Source organism: Syzygium oleosum, unplaced genomic scaffold (assembly GCF_021117445.2).
Source record: "Syzygium oleosum isolate NSW1041296 unplaced genomic scaffold, Sole_v2.1 Sole_v2.29, whole genome shotgun sequence".
Classification (NCBI taxonomy): domain Eukaryota; kingdom Viridiplantae; phylum Streptophyta; class Magnoliopsida; order Myrtales; family Myrtaceae; genus Syzygium; species Syzygium oleosum.
Genome location: NW_026607513.1, coordinates 2,067,026 through 2,086,361, shown reverse-complemented (window position 1 = coordinate 2,086,361; position 19,336 = coordinate 2,067,026). Strand labels below are relative to the sequence as shown.

At 40.0% G+C, this 19,336-nt stretch overlaps 1 protein-coding gene, 1 long non-coding RNA gene and 1 pseudogene across 2 annotated transcripts; 2 read left to right on the top strand and 1 right to left on the bottom strand.

Annotated features, from left to right (window-relative positions):
- The first annotated feature begins 1,107 nt into the window (after positions 1-1,107).
- Positions 1,108-8,143, top strand: LOC130134390 (protein OSCA1-like; annotated as a pseudogene).
- Positions 8,144-10,048: 1,905 nt separating this feature from the next.
- On the top strand, positions 10,049-16,395 carry LOC115677900 (lysine-specific demethylase JMJ26-like). The gene is made up of 13 exons (XM_030601145.2): positions 10,049-10,204; positions 11,190-11,899; positions 11,980-12,095; positions 12,188-12,287; positions 13,024-13,156; positions 13,229-13,292; positions 13,395-14,103; positions 14,303-14,632; positions 15,044-15,421; positions 15,516-15,588; positions 15,668-15,753; positions 15,841-15,960; positions 16,059-16,395. The coding sequence occupies exons 2-13, from the start codon at positions 11,195-11,197 to the stop codon at positions 16,125-16,127; spliced, it is 2,883 nt and encodes a 960-aa protein (XP_030457005.1). The 5' UTR covers positions 10,049-10,204; positions 11,190-11,194; the 3' UTR covers positions 16,128-16,395.
- Positions 16,169-17,859, bottom strand: LOC130135235 (uncharacterized). The gene is made up of 2 exons (XR_008814689.1): positions 17,683-17,859; positions 16,169-16,325 (listed from the first exon to the last, which is right to left on the bottom strand). It is a non-coding gene; the product is annotated as an uncharacterized LOC130135235 (long non-coding RNA).
- Between the last annotated feature and the right edge of the window lie 1,477 nt (positions 17,860-19,336).

Sequence of the window (19,336 nt, the reverse complement as noted above, 5' to 3'; positions counted from 1 at the left end):
ACAGCATGCGCGACGTGTACGTGCAAGCCTGCTCAATGACGAAGCTGGGTGCTTCAAAACGATCCTAAGAGCGACTTTCATTGAGGTATACCTACTACCTAGCAAAAGAGAAAAATCTGTTTGCCTTTTCCAGGAACTCGTGAGTAATTCCTCAACTTTTGATGTTTAAGGAAACTTTGAGCGTTGTGGACTGGCCTTCTTGCCACTTAAGGTTTGAGAGGAGAGCAAGTTGTAAGTAAAGTGGTTAGTCAGGCTATATCAATGGTCTTCGTGTACCATGGGATCACTCTTGCCTCATTTTCTTCCTTATTGGTTCATTTTTTGAAGAAGATTGATACACCTGCCCAAAATCAACTGAGGCATTAGAACACGGGATGGTGGAATGAATGCTTCTCACTGCAATTGGAACTAGTTTGCTGTTATACCTTATTGTCATTCTCAAATTATAGAATTTGGAGCTATAATACCATGTTGAAAATTTAGATTGTCGAGGAAGCATGGTTTTTTATATCAATGAAAGTTTGTGGTTTGAATGCGTGCAAGTGTATGTGTGTAGGACATAATTCAAGGATATAGGCCAGGGCATAGTTTATCTAGTCGATGGAAATGGGTAGTACAAGAAGTGTTGGTGATAGAGGAGGATTTCATGATGTAGAAACTATTTTAGTTCAACTCCCCTCACGGGCACTACACAAATCAATGCAGGCTCTATTTATAGAGCAATTACAACCGACATGGTGCAGATATTTCACCTTGCAAAGATCTTTCTACGCACGCTGATGTGGGCTAGTCTTCTGGTTGTTGTCCACTTTCTCTGTGTTCTTTACAGCAACGTGTACAATTCTCAACCATGGAATTTGCTTTGCTGACCACAAGTGTTGACTAATCAAAATAGGTTTCTTGCTTTGATGTCTTGAAGCACACTTGCGTCCCGCGCATGTCTAGACTTCTTTAAATTTCGCTAGAGAAATTCTTCGAAAATGGATCACAAATTTTCACACAAGTATATGACGGAACTTCATGGGGATATTATATGTCTCATTGTCTTTTTCAAGAATATGAATTGACAGCTTGTGCTGATATATCTTTTATGTCTCTGCAGGTGGAGCAATTTTTTTTTTAAATGTTTTGAGGGAACGGACATATGGCTACTCTTTCGGATATAGGACTTGCTGGAGCAATCAGTATTCTCAGTGTATTGGTGTTTTTCGTGGCATTTCCCATTTTAAGGACTCAACCTTTCAACGATAGAGTATATTTCCCCAAATGGTATCTCAAGGGCTTACGATGCAGTCCGACTCGTCGGGGGCATTTGTTCGCCAGTTTGTCAACTTGGACTTCCGGTCATACATTAGGTTTTTAAATTGGATGCCAGAGGCGTTCAAAATGCCCGAAGGGGAACTTATTGACCATGCGGGATTGGATTCTGCTGTTTACTTAAGAATTTATCTGATGGGGTACGCGGAAGTAGATTTTGACCTCTCTTCCTTTTGCATGGATGTGTCATGCCGCAATCGACTAATGTCGTTATCTTTTGTTAATTAATCCAGGGCTTACGCAACTGGATGCAGGACATAATGCCGTCATGTGTTTTCTATTACAATTGCACGAATGCCTTCGTTTGCTTTTTGCTTTGATGATCTTTGGTTGCATTTGCGGATTAAAGGCAGTGTCAGATGCTCCTATAATTCGGTTTGAAGCGATATCATACTCCAGTTCTATACTTTAGTTAACTAAATCTGGGTATGCTACTGGTTGTAGTCCAGGAATGAGAACCGGATGCCAATTGTCATAAAAGGGGCACGTTGGGGTAGACTTAGACGTCCGTAGGTATATTTGCAGGGCAAAAGCTACAGCTTCTAAAAGATTGCTTTAGCTTCAATAAAATGTTCGGCAAATGTTTAGACATTGAATATTCACAAGTTGCAGCACCTCTAAGGTGTCTTGTCCGGGAGCTGCCCCACTTTATTCTGAGATGTTGCTCCTGTGGGGGCAGCTCTAAAACATGCAGTGCGTCTTTAATATTTGTGGTAACATCGTATCACAACTCGGCTACGACAACACCACTGCAGCACCTCTATAGAATACCAAACGGGCCCATAGATCCAGAAAAAGAAGGACCTGCATCATTTTGTAGTTTATGTTACGTGATATGCAATTTTGGTGCGTTTAAGAATTGTAGAAATGGATGAAGTTTCATGAATTAAAAACGGGAGAAAGAACAAATAAGGTAACACTGGCTACTTGTACAAATGTAGGTTGATTTAATTACAGCCAAGTAAGCTCTTGCTACACTAAGCATGTTGCACCGTTCGTTTTTCTCTGTTATGAGGATGGTGGAGTGCAGTCTATTCATGTACCAAACAAGTCAGGATATTTTATCTAAAACCATCCTGTGTAGCTAAAAATCTGTTCAGTTGGCAATGCACAACTGTAGATGCATTTAGGAACAGTTCTTCTAATTTCTCCATGTCATTGATGCAGACTGAGGATCTTTGTTCCTCTAACATTCCTGGCGTGGACTATTTTGGTTCCTGTAAATTGGACGAATAGAACTCTAGAGCTGGCCAAGCTTCAGAATGTAACTTCTAGCTATATAGACAAACTCTCACTTTCAAATGTCCCACTCGGATCAAATAGGTATGCATTACTCGGTGGGTATTTGATGTTGGCATTTCTTGTGAGGGGGAAATGTCATTCTCTTGATATGTGTTATGCAGAATAGTTATTGCCATCTAGATCACTAAGGAAATAAAAACAGGAGATCCAACTTACCTTCAATACGATTTTTTACTAAACTTTGATTACATTTTGGTAGTGCCTAACTACCAAACTATTCTTTTTTTTACACCATTTAGCAGGTTTTGGGCTCATATTATAATGGCTTATGTCTTTACCTTTTGGACATGCTATGTGTTGCGTAAGGAGTACGAGACGGTTGCTTCAATGAGGCTGCAGTTTCTTGCATCAGAACGGCGACGCGCTGATCAATTTTCAGTAGGTTGGATTGTGTGTGTCGTTGGTGCCAATTAAGCAAGACACGCGATTATTTATTAATCTTGATTTGGTCGAAATCTTTATTATTGGAACTTGGAGGCTAGAAATTGCAAAGGGTTTCTCTGTAACATCCTACCTTTTTCCGTGGAACCAAATTTTAACAGGTACTTGTCAGAAATGTTCCCCCGGATCCAGATGAGAATGTTAGTGAGCTTGTGGAGCACTTTTTCTTGGTTAATCATCCGGATCAGTATCTGACCCATCAGGTTGGCTTGATGAAACTGAATATCTTTCTAGATTAAATATGGTTGATATGTTCTATGGGAACGGCCACGTTGTGGCTTTGTGTTTCTTGTCAAGATTTAAACATCACGCTGTTGAAATCCATTTGCTCATCGTGCTGCTTTCTAGGATCTGCGATAACTTCTTTCTGTGTGACCATTCCCCTGTGGTATATATGAATCTTGTTCTGTGCTTTATACACCTTTCATTGCTGCAAAAGTTTTCCCTTTGACACCAGAGACTTTCGGTAATGACATGTCTACTATCCAATCTGGCTTGGTACATGTCCAAGAAGACATTTCCTTCTCACCCTCCATTTTTGCTGCCTCACCCTGTCCATTAGGAAGATGTACCAGCTATTGCTGTTGGACAATTCCTGGATAGCGTCAGGCCAGTTATTTGCGCTTTTGTAATGGCCTTCTGTTAACCTATGAGAAAGTTTTAGCCAAATGAAGAATTCAAAGACTAGTTTTTTTTTTTCGACTTTGTCGGACAGATTATCATAATTTTCTAATGTATCATATGCTTTTCCATCCATGGAATCGTTTGTGCATGCTTTTATTCGGAGATAATACTATGTCTTCAATTCCTTCGAAATTTTCTGCAGGTGGTGTATAACACAAACAAGCTTGCCCAGTTGGTCAAGAAGAAGAAGAAAATGCAGAACTGGCTAGACTATTATCAGCTAAAGTATACTAGAAATAATTCAAAAAGACCCATTACAAAGGTACTAAAGAGTATCAGAGATTTCTATGGACTGCATCTTCAGCTGATAGTTTTAATGGTTTTTTTTCATTTGATGCGTTGGGTTACTTACATCATTTCGTGATTATCCTCCTCTTTCCAGACTGGTTTTCTTGCGCTCTGTGGGAACAAGGTTGATGCTCTTGATTATAATAATTTGGAAATTGAGAAACTATCAAAAGAAGTAAGCAACTGATGCCTATGTTTGTTTCTGTGAAAACCAAACGATTAATCAAGGATCGAATTAATGAGAGAATCATCTTCTGTTCAGATAGTTGCAGAAAGAGAGAGAGTTGCAACTGATCCAAAGTCTATAATGCCTGCTGCATTCGTTTCCTTCAAAACGAGATGGGGTGCCGCTGTCTGTGCACAGACTCAACAGTGCAGAAATCCAACTCTATGGCTCACTGATTGGGCTCCAGAGCCACGTGATGTGTATTGGCAAAACCTTGCCATCCCGTATGTTTCTCTCACGATCAGAAGATTAATTATGGCCGTTGCGTTCTTTTTCCTCACCTTCTTTTCGATGATACCCATTGCTTTTGTGCAATCTCTGGCAAGCATTGATGAAATCGAGAAAGTAGCTCCTTTTCTCAAGCCCATTACCAAAATGTAAGTCAGGTTCTTCTTTTCTTATCTCTCAACTTATTAGTTTCTAATTGTGTCGAATTGATTTCGCAATAGGTGTTGATGGGAATTAACTTTATCTTGATGATTAAACTTGCAGTGGTTTCGTTAAGTCGTTCATCCAGGGTTGTTTGCCTGGGATTGTGTTGAAGCTTTTTCTCCTTGTCCTGCCTACAACATTGATGATCATGTCTAAATTCGAAGGCTTCATATCTCTATCATTTCTTGAAAGGAGATCAGCAACTAGATATTATCTTTTCAATCTCGTGAATGTATTCCTTGGTAGCGTAATTGCTGGTTCTGCCTTTCAGCAACTGAACTCGTTCATTCATCATCCGGCCAGCGAGTACGTCAAGGCTATCTTCTTCTTTTATGTCTCCTTGATATTTCCAAATCAGTTGCAATTCGGTGCCTGCCGCCCTTCCGTCCATGGATAGATAGGAGGCCAAAAGTGCATTGCACACATGTACGGAAGTGCACGTACATACAACCACGCATATTTTACACACACATACACATACACATACACACACATACAATGATGTATAAACAGATAGTTGCACTCATGATTATACTCTGTGTTTCTGGTTGATTGTGCATGCACTGCGCGCATGAGAGGGAGAGAGAGAGAGAGAAAGGGGGGGGGGGGGGGGGGGGTGGGTGACATTATAGTGTTTTGGCTACTGTGCTGGGCCTTGACTTAAGATTACACGATGATGAGTGTGCTAAAGTTAATGGACCTTGGCACGACATTATTCTGGTTGACAGTACCCACCTTTTAAGCAGCACTTTAGGCAGCAGATTTTACCCTCCAACTTTATGAACTTGCTAGCTGTCCTGGAGAAGTTTTCATACATGTTACTTCTTTTGGCAGCATTCCCAAAACAATTGGGGTGGCCATCCCCCAGAAAGCAACTTTCTTCATTACTTATGTTATGGTCGGTGGTTGGGGTGGAACAGCAGCAGAGATTTTAATTCTGAAGCATTTGATTATCTACCACTTGAAGAATTTTTTCTTGGTGAAAACTGAAAAGGATAGGGAGGAGGCAATGGATCCTGGAAGCATTGGTTTCAACACTGGAGAACCTCAAATTGAGTTTTACTTCTTACTGGGGCTTGTATATGCTCCAGTGACACCTGCCTTGCTTCCTTTCATACTCGTTTTCTTTGGCCTGGCTTATGTCGTGTTTCGTCATCAGGTATTATGACGATAATGATTGGGAATATCTTTTTTGAAGTTTTATCTGTTCAATTGCCTGAAATGTAGGAACAGCGAGAAGACTTTTGATCATGATCAATCTCAGTTATGATAATATAATTCATGTGGTGGTTCTGGTTATTTGGGTGCTGTAGAGGAAGAGAAGTGGGCGTTACAGAGGACTTAATAATATTGGGATTAATGATACTGGATGAGATTGTCGGTGAGTTGTATAAGATCTAGGAGTTCATGCCTGCTGAGTTAATTTAAAAACTTTCATGCCAACTTCATAGTTTTATTGTCCGTTGAAGTGCTAACTCATTTCATCACATTTCTCGTAAGTTGAAGTCTTGGAATTCATGCCTGCTGAATCGAGTAAAAACACTTTCATGCCGAAATCGTACTGTTATTGGCTTTTCGGTTGAAGTCGAGCAAACTCTTTGGATCACATTTTCATAACATTAAATAGTCTTAATGTCCAATTGATGTTTTCATTTTCTCGTTAGTTGTGCAAATAGTACGTCTCTGCATACGCAACAACCATATATATCCATAAGTAGACAACGTGCTCTTTTTTCTTATACGAACGTAATTGTGAATAATTATGATATGAAGGATCACTAAGGAATTTGTAAGAGTAAGTTAGATTGACGGAAAATATCAAATGGTGACCCACAAAGTTGCAGATATGCGGACCTTATGTTGTTCACCCAGATTTGTGCAATCTCATTTTTGAAGGTCTGCATTTTATTCAGATTCATTACTTAATAATATAGGTTGGTGAGACTCTACAGTTCAGGTCATGAGGTTGAGATTATTCTTGTTTCAAGATCAATGATGTTATAGAATTTCTGCAGCACCTATAGGGATGGATTTGACTTTATATTTAGGGTTTACATTGGGATATCTTCCAGGCGCTTATAAACTCTAGACTAAGTTTTTCTTCGCTACGCATACTTGTTTTTTTCAGTCCCCCATGTTTGAAGCATCATGTTAAGCCTTTCTTCTTCTCCTTCTTCTTCATATGCTTCTTCTTTTACTTCTATGTATCCATTGTGTTAATCCTTACATCTTTTGAAAATTCCAGATAATAAACGTCTACAATCAAGAGTATGAAAGTGCCGCAGCATTCTGGCCTGATGTGCATCTTCGCGTTATTGTTGCATTGCTTATATCTCAGTTGCTCCTATCTGGACTGTTGGCTACGAAGCAAGCTGCCATTCCAACTCCATTTCTCATTGCTCTTCCAGTTCTCACCATCTATTTCCACAGGTTCTGCAAAGGCCGTTATGAACCTGCCTTTGCCAGATATCCATTACAGGTCCGTAATTTCAGGCTTTGCAAATTCCAGTGTTTATATCCATAGTAGTAATTGAAGCCTTCTGCTTGAGTTTCTTCAATGTGCTAACTTGCTTGATATCTTTTCAATTTGCTGGATCCCGGCATCTAAATAGAAGATGATTGCTGCTTTTAATATTGACTAGTCATTCAGTGGAGGCATTAGCACAGAACATCTTAGGTTAGCCCTGATGAGATCTTTTTCTGGTATCGCTAACATGGGCAGTCCATCTGGATAAGAGAGAAATTATATAAGGAGACAGGCTGGAAATAGGTTTCTGGATTTGTATAGTTGTACTGAATGGTCGTATCTTTTTTGATCTTTGATCAATTAGATAATGTTATTAGGTCAGTGATGCTGATAATTACGGAAAAGCAAAAGTGAAAACAAAAGAAAGTCGAAAGTTTATTCTCGTGATGTTTGGTTTGGCCATTGTTTTCAGGAGGCGATGATGAAGGACACTCTAGAACGTGCGAGGGAACCGAACCTGAACCTGAAGAGCTTCCTTCAAACTGCATATTTATACCCAGTATTCAAAAGTGTGGACGTAGACGACGATGACGATGTTGGTGAGAAGTGGGAAAACGAGAGCGTCGTCGTTCCCACAAAGCGGTCGTCTTGTAGGAACACTCCGCTGCCTAGCAGAATCAGCGACACGTCATCACCATCTCTGCCCGAGGTTCATGAAGATTCCTGGCCTTAAGTTTCGGGGCAGGGGACTTGTATTTTAGCTGTAAATTAGGCCCTTAAGGGAGAAAGGTTTCTTTTGAATTAGATGAGCTTATGAACAACACAAACACAGTTCGAGTATTTTGTTGTATAGAGGATAGGTAGGTCGTTGAGCGGGTTATCTGCCGAATACTGAAGTAGTTCGCAAGATGTACTTAGTTTCAGTACCTTCAACATGACGCGCATCCAAGACAATTTTTCGTGGTATACAATGTAAGCTCTCGTGACTGATATTTTCTTAGGAGGATTGAATGTCCTGGAAACTTTTCAGTTGAAGGGATTTGCAGGTCATGAGAGAGGTAAGTTTACTCTATTTGGTAGCATAGCACGGCACAGCTTGCATTGATAATTCGTGAACTAGAGAGTCTTGAGATCATTTGTTCAGGCTACTTCTGAGTTAGTTTTACATGGGATCGCGATGGCTCGACGGGAAAGACGGCAAGCTATGTAATCTTTATGGCCATACCGAGCGTGTTTCGGCCAAGGGTTGGGAAGTGGCAGGGGCCGTCGAGATGTTGCTTCCCCCACCACCCTCTTCCCTTTTCCGGGGAATAAGCTCGGAAAAATGTACATCCCTTGTCCATACCAGAAGTTCTTTACCCGGAGAAGCCCCGTTCCGGGTGCCCGACGAGTCATCTTACTTAGACGCTCCCTACAATGCGTTTTGCGATCTGAGAAAGAACGCATTTGACCTCTACCGATCGATGGCTTGGTATCTTCCCTATCCATGCGTGTGGATAGTCAAGCCCGGTTCTCCCTTTTCCCAATCAGAGATGGAGCAGCTGTCCGACCGGACAAGACTGGGCCGGACTTGGAAGCATTCGCCTTTCGGGCTCTGCACCGGCCGCTCGCTGTTGCCGTAACTACTCAAGTATGTCGCTTGCAGTTTCCGGAGCATTCGTCGGTCAGACGGCCGAAAGAAATCAGAACATGCACATTCGGATGAAGGGAAAACGAATGTTCCATTTGGATAAAGATGCCAACTCAAGGCTAAGCATTTCTATTAAGATATTATTGCCTTAAAAGCCGCAGTGCTTGCCATGGTTTGTTCCAGCATAGTTTTTTTTTCCTCTTCTTGATCCATTAGGGTAGATTTGGACAAGGAACTGACTGATTCGATCCTCGAATCCAATCTTTTAGACCCGAGAGTCACAAGATTGGTTCTCGATTCCAAGCCGGAAACCAACCTACCCCGAACCGACCATCCTAACGAATAACGTTATTAAAAGGTTTCATTTCTTATTGGGAAAATGATACAAATGGTCATTGAAATTTAGCCCAATATGTAATATGGCATTTGAACATTTAATTTATTTGTCCAAAGTGCATTGTGGTCTCTAAACAACTAATTTGTTCATTTGATTCCCCGAACTTTTAGTAAATATTCAACTAGATAATCCAAGGACTATATTTAATCCGATGATATAATAATTCGGGGATTAGATTGAACATTTACCAAAGTTCAGGGATCACATAAAACAAATTAAAAATTTCGGGACTACGCTGCACATTGGGCCAAAGATCGGGGATCACATCGAACAAATCAAAATTCGAAGGATCGCATTTCGCATCAGATCGAAACTCGACGACCATTCGTGTAATTATCCATTTCTTGTTGGTGGTGCGGATGCGCACGGATCACTCGCTCCCTCCGCACGCATCAACAAGGCCGGAATCCGTAAGCCCGACGAAATACATAAATCCAGACTACTCCGACCAGACGGAAAAAAAAAAAAAAACCCGTTTAACGGGGTCGTTCCGGAAATTCTCCTAGGACCCGACCGCACCAAACCGCGTGGAAAACATCCGGCGGCCATCCATCATTTCAATAATTTTCCTAGGACCCGACCCGGTTTAAGGAAGAGAAAAAAGAAAAAAAAAAGGAAAAGAAGAAAAGAAGGTAGGTAATAAGAAGAAGGCAATCAAGAGAAAATCCGACGTGGACAGCCAGCGCCGCACGTGCGCGAATCCGAATCTGGAACAAGATAACAACACCAAATCCTCCTCCTCCGCAGCAGCAGCAGCAGCAGCAGCGGCAGCGGTCGTTCGGTAACGAGAAGATCCGGTCGCGCCTGATTTCCTTTTTCCTTTTCCAGCTTCTCCCCCACCGTTTCGCCTCGCCTCGCCTCCTTTAAATTCAGATTCGTCGTCCTCATCTCCTCCTCCTCCTCCTCCTTCATCGCGTGATCCGGGTGCTTCCTCGTCGGCCGCCCCCCCGCGATCCCATTCCCGGAGCGCCGGCGGCGGCGAGCGTTGGCGGGGGACCGGCGCCGTGCTCCTCCGATCGGGTGAGTACACATTGATGATGGTGCCGCGCGCAATCGGGTTCGGGCGATGGGTTGCGTTTTTGTTTTTGTTTTTCTTTTGGCGTTTTTCTTTCGGTGGTTGTTTTGATGGGTCTGCGTGATTCGCTTGAATTTCGCCGGCGCCGTTCTTGCGTTCATCTGGAAGCTTGGGGGGGTTGTTTTGGTTTTTTTCTGAATTGGGTTTCGACGTTATCGATACGTCTGATGTTGGAGTTGACCCGGAGTCAACGGGGCTGCGCTTTGGTTTTTTTTTTTTTTTGGTTTGCTTTTTGGCACTGCTTGCGAATTGGTGTTGGGTTTCATTTTGTTCGCGATTGCCGCGTCCCGTTTATGAGATGCGGGGCTTGAGTTTAGCGATCGCGAACAATGCGCGAGCACTTGTGTTCCCTGTTCTGGTATGCTGCTACTGTTATATTGACTTTACCAGTTTTGTACTGTCTTGTTTCTGGAGATGAAGTGCTTTGTCTGGGCAAAAACAAAAGCTTCGTTTCTCTCGATGGCCTGTCCTTAATAATTACGCGGTAGTGTTTCCCGTTGCGGCTCATCGATAATTGCCGGATTCGAACAAACATGAAGTGGTTTTGTTTTACTTTTTCGGGTTTTCTTCTTTTTGGGATATCATTATCGATTCTCATTGACTTAACTCGATGATTGTGTTTTAAGAGGTTCTGCTTATTTCATTAAATGCGGTGTCTTTAAGCCTCGAAATTAGCTCGGGACTAGGAATTCTCTGTACTTCTTATGTTTCGTATCGCCTACGAGGGACCCATTCCGTCCTCTCGACCGCACTCCTCTTTAAAGTTAAGTTTTTATTTCAAGATTGTTGCTTTGAAGTAGATCCAGGGACATTCGTATGAAAATGTTGAATAAATGAAAATCGCGAAAGGTGCAATCACAAGTCATCGATTTATTAGTATGATTGACTGTCCTGGATCTATTAATTGAAGGATCTCTCTAATTCCTGCAGTGAGGATGGCAGCTGTCATGTTCTCAAAGCATCGGCAGCTCAGTTATTACGCTGATAATGCAAACCCGAACATCCCAAGATCCTCAAAGGTTGAAAAGCTTGTAAAAAGCAGAAAATTCCCGAGGAGCTCACTGGATAGAAATGATAGTAGGACATTGGAAGATGAGGGGAAGCCTAATATGGTGACACATGCAAAGAAAACTGAAGTTGTGTCAAAGAATGAAGCAGTGAAGAAGAGAAAGTTAGCAGCTAAAATTGATGAGTGTTTGCATGGTAAAAATATTGTAAAGAAGCATAGGAGTGCGACTAGAAAGAGAACTTCAGCGAATGGGTTTTCCTGGACTAAATGGGAAAGCATTGACAAAGTGAATTTATCGTTCAAAATGGAGACATTGACAACATCGAGCAAGTCCAAAAAGCCGCAAACAGGCAGCAGAACCAGAAAGTTCCGAACTGACAAGCCACGAAGTGACTGTAGCAAGGGACTTTCTGATGTTGAGTACACGGACGATGGATCCAGCGAAGATGTGGAAGAAGTATCACGTCTAGTCAAGATGAGAACCCGCAGAAGAAGAGAAAACAAGTTTGATCTGATGGATGATTCACTGCATACTTCATCTCGGGCATCGCCATCCTCCTCTGGCTCCTTTCATTCAACTCTGAAAATTGATAATACTGGTGATACTGGCTGCTCGAAGGGGAAGTATGAGGTAACCTATTTGTTGTCCATTCATCTACGATTAGGTGTCACAAAGTTGCTTTCCATTTCACGACAAAGCTTTCTGGGCAGGCTAAAGGAAAAGAACGTGCGAGGTGTCATCAATGCATGAAGAAAGAAAGAAGGATCGTTGTCCCATGTACCAACTGTAAGCAGAAGATGTATTGTATCCAATGCATCAAGCAATGGTACACTTTTAATTGTTAAATTCGATACTTTTATCTTTCTAATTATTGAACACTACATATTTATTGAGGCTAGTCTGATTTTTGCTTTAAAGGTACCCTCAGATGTCGGAAGTAGACATAGCAGAACTTTGCCCATTTTGCCGTGGAAATTGCAATTGCAGCTGTTGCTTGCACTCTGGAGGCATCATAAAGGTGTGTTATCTTATTTCATACGTAGTGAGGACAAATTTACTCAAAGGTACAGTGTATGTTATTTAAGAGGGAAACCAAACCTGTGACCTAACAGTGGAGTTCTCAATTTTCATCGGTATTTTCTTGTGATGACTGTTTATATTTCTTCTCAGTCACTAATCTTCCACTTCTTTATTTCTCATCAATCAGGAATAAGGCCTTGGTCAAGTGATGGTCCACCCATAAAGAGATTAAAAAGGTCTAGGGTTAGATGTTTTATCTTCCTTTCCCCTTGGTAACTACCAAAGAACAAAAACAAAAACAATCGACAATCGGCAAGTCTAATGAGCTTGCAATTTACGGGGTAGTTTCCATGATCTTCCCTCATAGTTTAGTTACCTGTTAGGTCTATAGCTTCCTGCTGCGATGTTTAGATGTTTTATCTTCCTTTCCCTTGGTAACTGCCAAAGAACAAAAACAAGAACAATTGACAATCAGTAGGTCTAATGAGCTCACAATTTACGGGGTAGTTTCCATGGTCTTCCCTCATAGTTTAGTTACCTGTTAGATCTAGAGCTTCCTGCTGTGATGTTTACCGCTAAACTTGAACCACCGGCATTCTATTTGTTAAAGTGCTTAATGGATTGGAACAAACTATCGAAACTCTAGGATGCTTAATACCATTACTCATGGAAATGCCTCTTCAGAAACTGTCGAACTTCTTTTCTGACTAATACATGGTGTTATAAAATTTCAGGCGTCAAAAGTGAGCATGTCTGATGATAAGATGGTTGAGCACCTGAAGTACTTAATGAGACAACTGCTTCCCTTTTTAAGGCAAATTTGCGAAGAGCAAATGCAGGAGACACAAATTGAAGCTGACATACAAGGTACACATGGTAAAACTTGCTTACCCTTTTGTCTTATGTTAGGACGGACGTGAATATGATTAGTATATTCAGGAACACCGGCTGATGAGGTTGAAGTTCCAATGTCTCTTTGTCACAATTGGGAGCGTGTCTACTGGTAAGAGTTGAGCGTACATATAAAGAGTACAAAACACATATTCTTGTGTGTTTTCATTCTTATATGACCAACCGTCTATATTTGTTTTTGTATTTGGAGCAGCAACAATTGTGCTACTTCCATTGTAGACTTTCATCGAAGCTGTCCAGAGTGCTCTTTTGAACTTTGTCTCAATTGCTGCCAAGAAATTCGCCAGGGGAAACTTTCTTCCCGTGCTGAGGTGAAGCTTCAGTACGAGGTCAGAGGCAACGACTATATTCATGGTGATCTTGTGGCACTTCAAGACATAGATCTTGTGCCACATACAGAAACTATTCCTCATGCTGCTCAATCCATTGAATGGAAAGCTAACACTGATGGGAGCATCAATTGCGCACCAAGTGAGATGGGTGGATGTGGTAATCGTAAATTAGAGCTTAAGCGCATACATGATAAAGATTGGATAGGCAAGCTTGAGATGCGAGCAAGAAACTTGCTAGAAATTGGCAAAATTGAACATACCACTCGGAAGCATAATTGCTCTAAAACTGGGGATAAGATGCTACGAAAGGCCGCATCCAGAGAACACTCCGCTGACAATTACTTGTATTGTCCGGCATCAAGTGCAATTTTGGATGAAGAGGAGCTTCTATGCTTCCGAAGTCACTGGATCAAAGGTGAACCTGTCATAGTTCGAAATGTTCTAGAGCGGACCCCTGGTTTGAGCTGGGAACCCATGGTGATGTGGCGCGCATTATGTGGAAATATGGATTCAACATCTGGTTCAAAATTTTCCGAAGTCAAAGCCATTGATTGCCTAGCTGGTTGCGAAGTAAATATCATTATACCTTTACTTTTTCAAATAACATGTAAAGACATGATATCACTTGTCCATGTACAGTGTCAACTGAAACTCTTGACAATCGTATCATCTTTTTCTACATGTTTTCTTCTTCAAGCATTTAAGATCATCTTTTAAGATCATCTTTTATCATACCTGTTTTGTTTATGGCACTTGATTGAACTTTCAGGTGGCCATTAGCACGCGCCAATTCTTCAAAGGATACTCAGAGGGGCGAAGATATGCTAACTTTTGGCCTGAGATGCTAAAGCTAAAGGACTGGCCTCCTTCGGACAAGTTTGAGGATCTTTTACCGCGCCACTGTGATGAGTTCATAACTGCCTTGCCATTTCATGCCTATACTGACCCTCGATTTGGCTTCCTCAACCTGGCTGTAAAGTTACCACCAAGCATCTTGAAGCCAGACATGGGACCGAAGACCTATATTGCCTATGGTATTACTGAAGAGCTAGGAAGAGGCGACTCTGTGACCAAGCTTCACTGCGATATGTCAGATGCGGTGCGCCTTATTTCATTATGATGCATGAATCACTGCATTTTTCATTAATCATTATGACTATCACCAAGCATGGAACATTTATGTTTGACAAAACAGTAGAGAAAATGTGTTGCCATAAGCACGATTTAGAGGTGAAAGTTCCTGATATTGATATTGTCCAAGTACAGCAGTACAGTAATCACTTCTTTCCATGATATGATGGAAAATTCCAGCCAGCTTTCACCAAAATTAGAACATACTACATCTGTTAGGCAGTAGATGGCACTGCTCAGTTTTGAAGATGCGTTGCATTTATTAGGAATTGCATTTATTAGGAACGAAGTGGTGGCATGGCATGCAAATAGATATTTGTCATGATCAGACACTCGAGTGCGTTGTGTTGACATCCCACCCATTTTCCCCGCCTGGCAGGTGAATATCTTGACGCACACAGCTGAGGTGTCCTTAAGTGAAGAGCAGCAATCTGCAGTGAAAACCTTGAAAGAGAAACACAAAGCACAGGATGTGATGGAACTTCAATGTCAAGCACAGGAAGAGCTTGATCTAAATGCAACAGGTGCAACAGGATGCCAATATCAGAATCTTGAAGGCCTTGATGGTCGCGAGGGACGCTGGGAAAAAGAAGAAGAGAAATGCAGGAACAATCTCTGTTCAGACCAAGAAATCAAGCAAAGAGGCGGCGGTGCATTGTGGGACATTTTCCGGAGAGAGGACATCCCCAAGTTGGAGGCATATCTTAGCAAGCACCATAATGAATTCAGGCATACATACTGCAATCCAGTTAAACAGGTGAATTTCCCAGCACAATTATGCTGCTCTTGTTGTTGGCATATATATGTAAGCTATGTTCCTGGATCTGATACCCCACTCCCTCTATGATCAGGTCATTCATCCGATCCATGACCAATCGTTCTATCTTACTTTGGAGCACAAGAGGAAGTTGAAGGACGAATTTGGTATATGCTGAAACTGATGGCTTTTTCCTCTAAATAGTATCCAACGGTGAACATAACTGATGACTTTGAAACTTTGTAGGAATTGAACCATGGACATTTGAACAACACTTAGGCGAAGCTGTTTTTATTCCCGCTGGATGCCCCCACCAAGTTAGAAATCTGAAGGTAAATAAACTGCTTCTTTAAATCTTTTACCTGTGCCGTCACTTTGAATGGAAGTCCTCTAAATTACTTTCGTCATTCTTCCTGTAGTCATGCACAAAAGTTGCCGCCGACTTTGTCTCTCCTGAGAACATCGATCAGTGCCTCCGGTTGACTGAGGAGTTCAGACAACTTCCGAGGAATCATAAAGCCAGAGAGGACAAACTTGAGGTAACACATAATATCACCTTACATGTTTGGCCGTGGCATCTTTTGCTTTTTGGAGATTTCAGCTGTTCTCACCCTTCTATGATCTCCCCATGAAACAGATTAAAAAGATGATAATTTATGCAGTCGATCAAGCAGCTAAAGATTTAGAGGACTTGTTACAGAGATGAGGAGGAGAATCTCAGTAGTAGGATAGTTCAATTGACATCGGATCAGCTCAAAGCAGGGAAGAGGATCCTGCAGCAGCAACTTTTTGTTTTTTGGGTCTTGTTATAGCATTTTTGTGTAGATAGTCATCTAGTCTCCATTTTTTTGTTGAGAAATGTGCAAGAACTTTGCCAACTCTCTCAACAGCGAGACAATTTTGCCTGCAATAAATTGAGTCGATTATTCATTCTGAAATAAAATTTGCAGCAAGAACCTACATTGATTCTGTATGAGTAGACATCCTACAATTCAATGGTTTATTACAGGAAACAATTGTCTCAGAATCCTCAATCTCTCTCTCCCTACAACTGAATGAAGATGGTGCCAAGGATAACACACTAACAGATTATTGGATTACCATCATAACAATGATTTTGTGTTATCAATTAACCAGCAATACAATTACCTTGACAAAAAAAATCATCAGAACATTCAATATGCATCATATAGGTCCTCATCAAGTTTATTTATGAAAATCCGCTTGATAAATAGAACGCGGAAGTGAAGAGAATGAGGGATATTGAACTGTCACATTTTTTCATGATTATTCTAAACCTTCACCTACATAATGGTTAGGGGTTAGGGCTTTAGATTAGTGGGAGCAATAAAAAAAAAGGAGAAATCAAATTCAATATATAGGGCTATGATTCATAAAACTCATAATTATTTCAAGATAATCTTCAAAATCAAAGACTTACCCTTTAAATTTTATATTAGATTTCTGTTAATGATCCCCGTTTAAGCCGAACATGGATCGCCATTCTTACACCTAATTTAGCTAAGTTACTACGTTCTCTCACAAATAAGTCCAAGATCAATTCAAGAAATAGATTAAGATTATACATATGTCAAAGTAATGATCCAAATTATAATGAATACGTCGTAATTCATGTACATAATAGAGCTAAGTCACAAAGAGATTTCATTATCAAAATATAGACAGTTTAAATACCTGCAATTCTGTGTTTAGATTTGCTCTTCCAAATGTTAAGATTTCATTATCAAATATACGATGGTGTAGAGGAAGATACGAGATTCAATGATCAGCCGCCGAATATTATTTTGCTTGACAGATTCGATTATTTTGTAGTATTCAAGGCTTTACTATGCTTCGATTTGCTTCAGCATATATTTTCGAGTAATGAATACAATTTTCTTCCGACAAAAACAGCCTGAAAGTATCTATAAAATTAAGTAAAAAGAAAGTGACCCAAATGCAATGTAAATGAAATAGAGATATATGATTTGGAAAATTATTTTCCAAAAATAATGTTTTGTATCGCTCAAAATAATTTGTCAATAAAAAATATTTCATCACGTATGTGTGTAATTGTACTCGTACAAATAAGTCCAAGACCAACTCAAGAAATAGATTAAAGATTATACATATGTCAAAGTAATGATCCAAATTATAATGAAACAACTATCATCAAGCAAAAACGGCAATATACGTTCGTGTACATAATAGAGCTAAGTCACAAAAGGATTTCATTATCTAAATATAGAAAGTTCAAATACCTGGGTTTCGTTGTACGAAGTTGGTGTAGAGGAAGATGCGAGATTCAATGATCGGCTGCTAAATATTATTTTGCTTGGCATATTCGATTATGTTAGAACATGAGTCTGCTGTGCTCCGTTGACTTTCCTTATTTTTTGGGGTCATTTTGCCTGACATATTCGATTATTTTAGAAGGGGAGTCTATTGTGCTCCGTTGACTCTCCTTGTCAGATGTACTCCATTGACGCTCCTTATTTTTGCAGTTTGCTGTGCTCCATTGACTCTCGTCTCCTGTGCTCCGTTGACTCTCCTTATTTTTGGGGTCTATTGAGCTCCGTTGACTCTTCTTATCTTATCTGTTGTACTCCGTTGACTCTCCTTATTTTTGGGATCTCTTGTGCTCCGTTGACTCTCCACTCCGTTGAATCTTCTTATTTTTTGGGATTGGCTTTGTTTTGTAGTATTCTAGGATTTACTATGCTTCGATTTGCTTCGGCATGTACTTTTCAAATATCTTTTCGAGCAATGAATACAATTTTCTTTCGACAAAAAAAAACCTGAAAGTACATGTAAAATTAAGTAAAAAGAAAGTGACCCAAATGCAATGTAAATGAAATAGAGATAAATGATTTGGAAAATTATTTTCCAAAAATAATGCTTTGTATCCGTTGAAATAATTTATCAATAAAAAATATTTCATTATTATCAACAATTTATGTCTAAATATTTCTAGGTACGTTCGTTCATTTTTGTAAGCAATACAATCGATTATTTTTAGGAAAATATTTTTCAAATCAAACAAATGCACACCAAGAAGGAAAAAGTCACCAAAAACCCAAAACTATTACACACTTACCTCAAATTTATATATGTAACTCATTTACCTCAAACTCAAACTTGTATATATGTGACACATTTACCTTTTATTTTGTAAGCAATACAATCGGTTGTTTTTAGGAAAATATTTTTCAAATCAAACAAACGCACACCAAGAAGGAAAAAGTCACCAAAAACCCAAAACTATTACACACTTACGTCAAATTTATATATGTAACTCATTTACCTCAAACTCAAACTTGTACATATGTGACACATTTACCTTCTATTTTGTAAGCAATACAATCGGTTGTTTTTAAGAAAATATTTTTCAAATCAAACAAATGCACACCAAGAAGGAAAAAGTCACCAAAAACCCAAAACTATTACACACTTACCTCAAATTTATATATGTAACTCATTTACCTCAAACTCAAACTTGTACATATGTGACACATTTACCTTCTATTTTGTAAGCAATACAATCGGTTGTTTTTAAGAAAATATTTTTCAAATCAAATAAACGCACACCAAGAAGGAAAAAGTCACCAAAAACCCAAAACTATTACACACTTACCTCAAATTTATATATGTAACTCATTTACCTCAAACTCAAACTTGTACAAATGTGACACATTTACCTACTATCAATGAGCACCATGGACAATGGCTAGTGCAATTTATAAGTGCCGTATAAGCACTTTTTGAGTGATAAGCAATTTTTAGATACTGCTCATCAAAAGTACTTGATTGAAAGGAGCAATTGATTTAACCATGACATCCTGTGCAAATTTTTTTTATTTAAAACATGAAAAACCAAAAATTAATTAATTCTAATATAAGTCCACGCAAACATGC

Excerpts from the sequence above, each read along its gene's own strand:
- LOC115677900 (XM_030601145.2), top strand. The coding sequence starts at position 11,195 with ATGGCAGCTGTCATGTTCTCAAAGCATCGGCAGCTCAGTTATTACGCT. Across the intron at positions 12,096-12,187 it reads ATCCAATGCATCAAGCAATG|GTACCCTCAGATGTCGGAAG; the intron begins GTACACTTTTAA and ends TTTGCTTTAAAG. Across the intron at positions 14,633-15,043 it reads ACTGCGATATGTCAGATGCG|GTGAATATCTTGACGCACAC; the intron begins GTGCGCCTTATT and ends CCCGCCTGGCAG.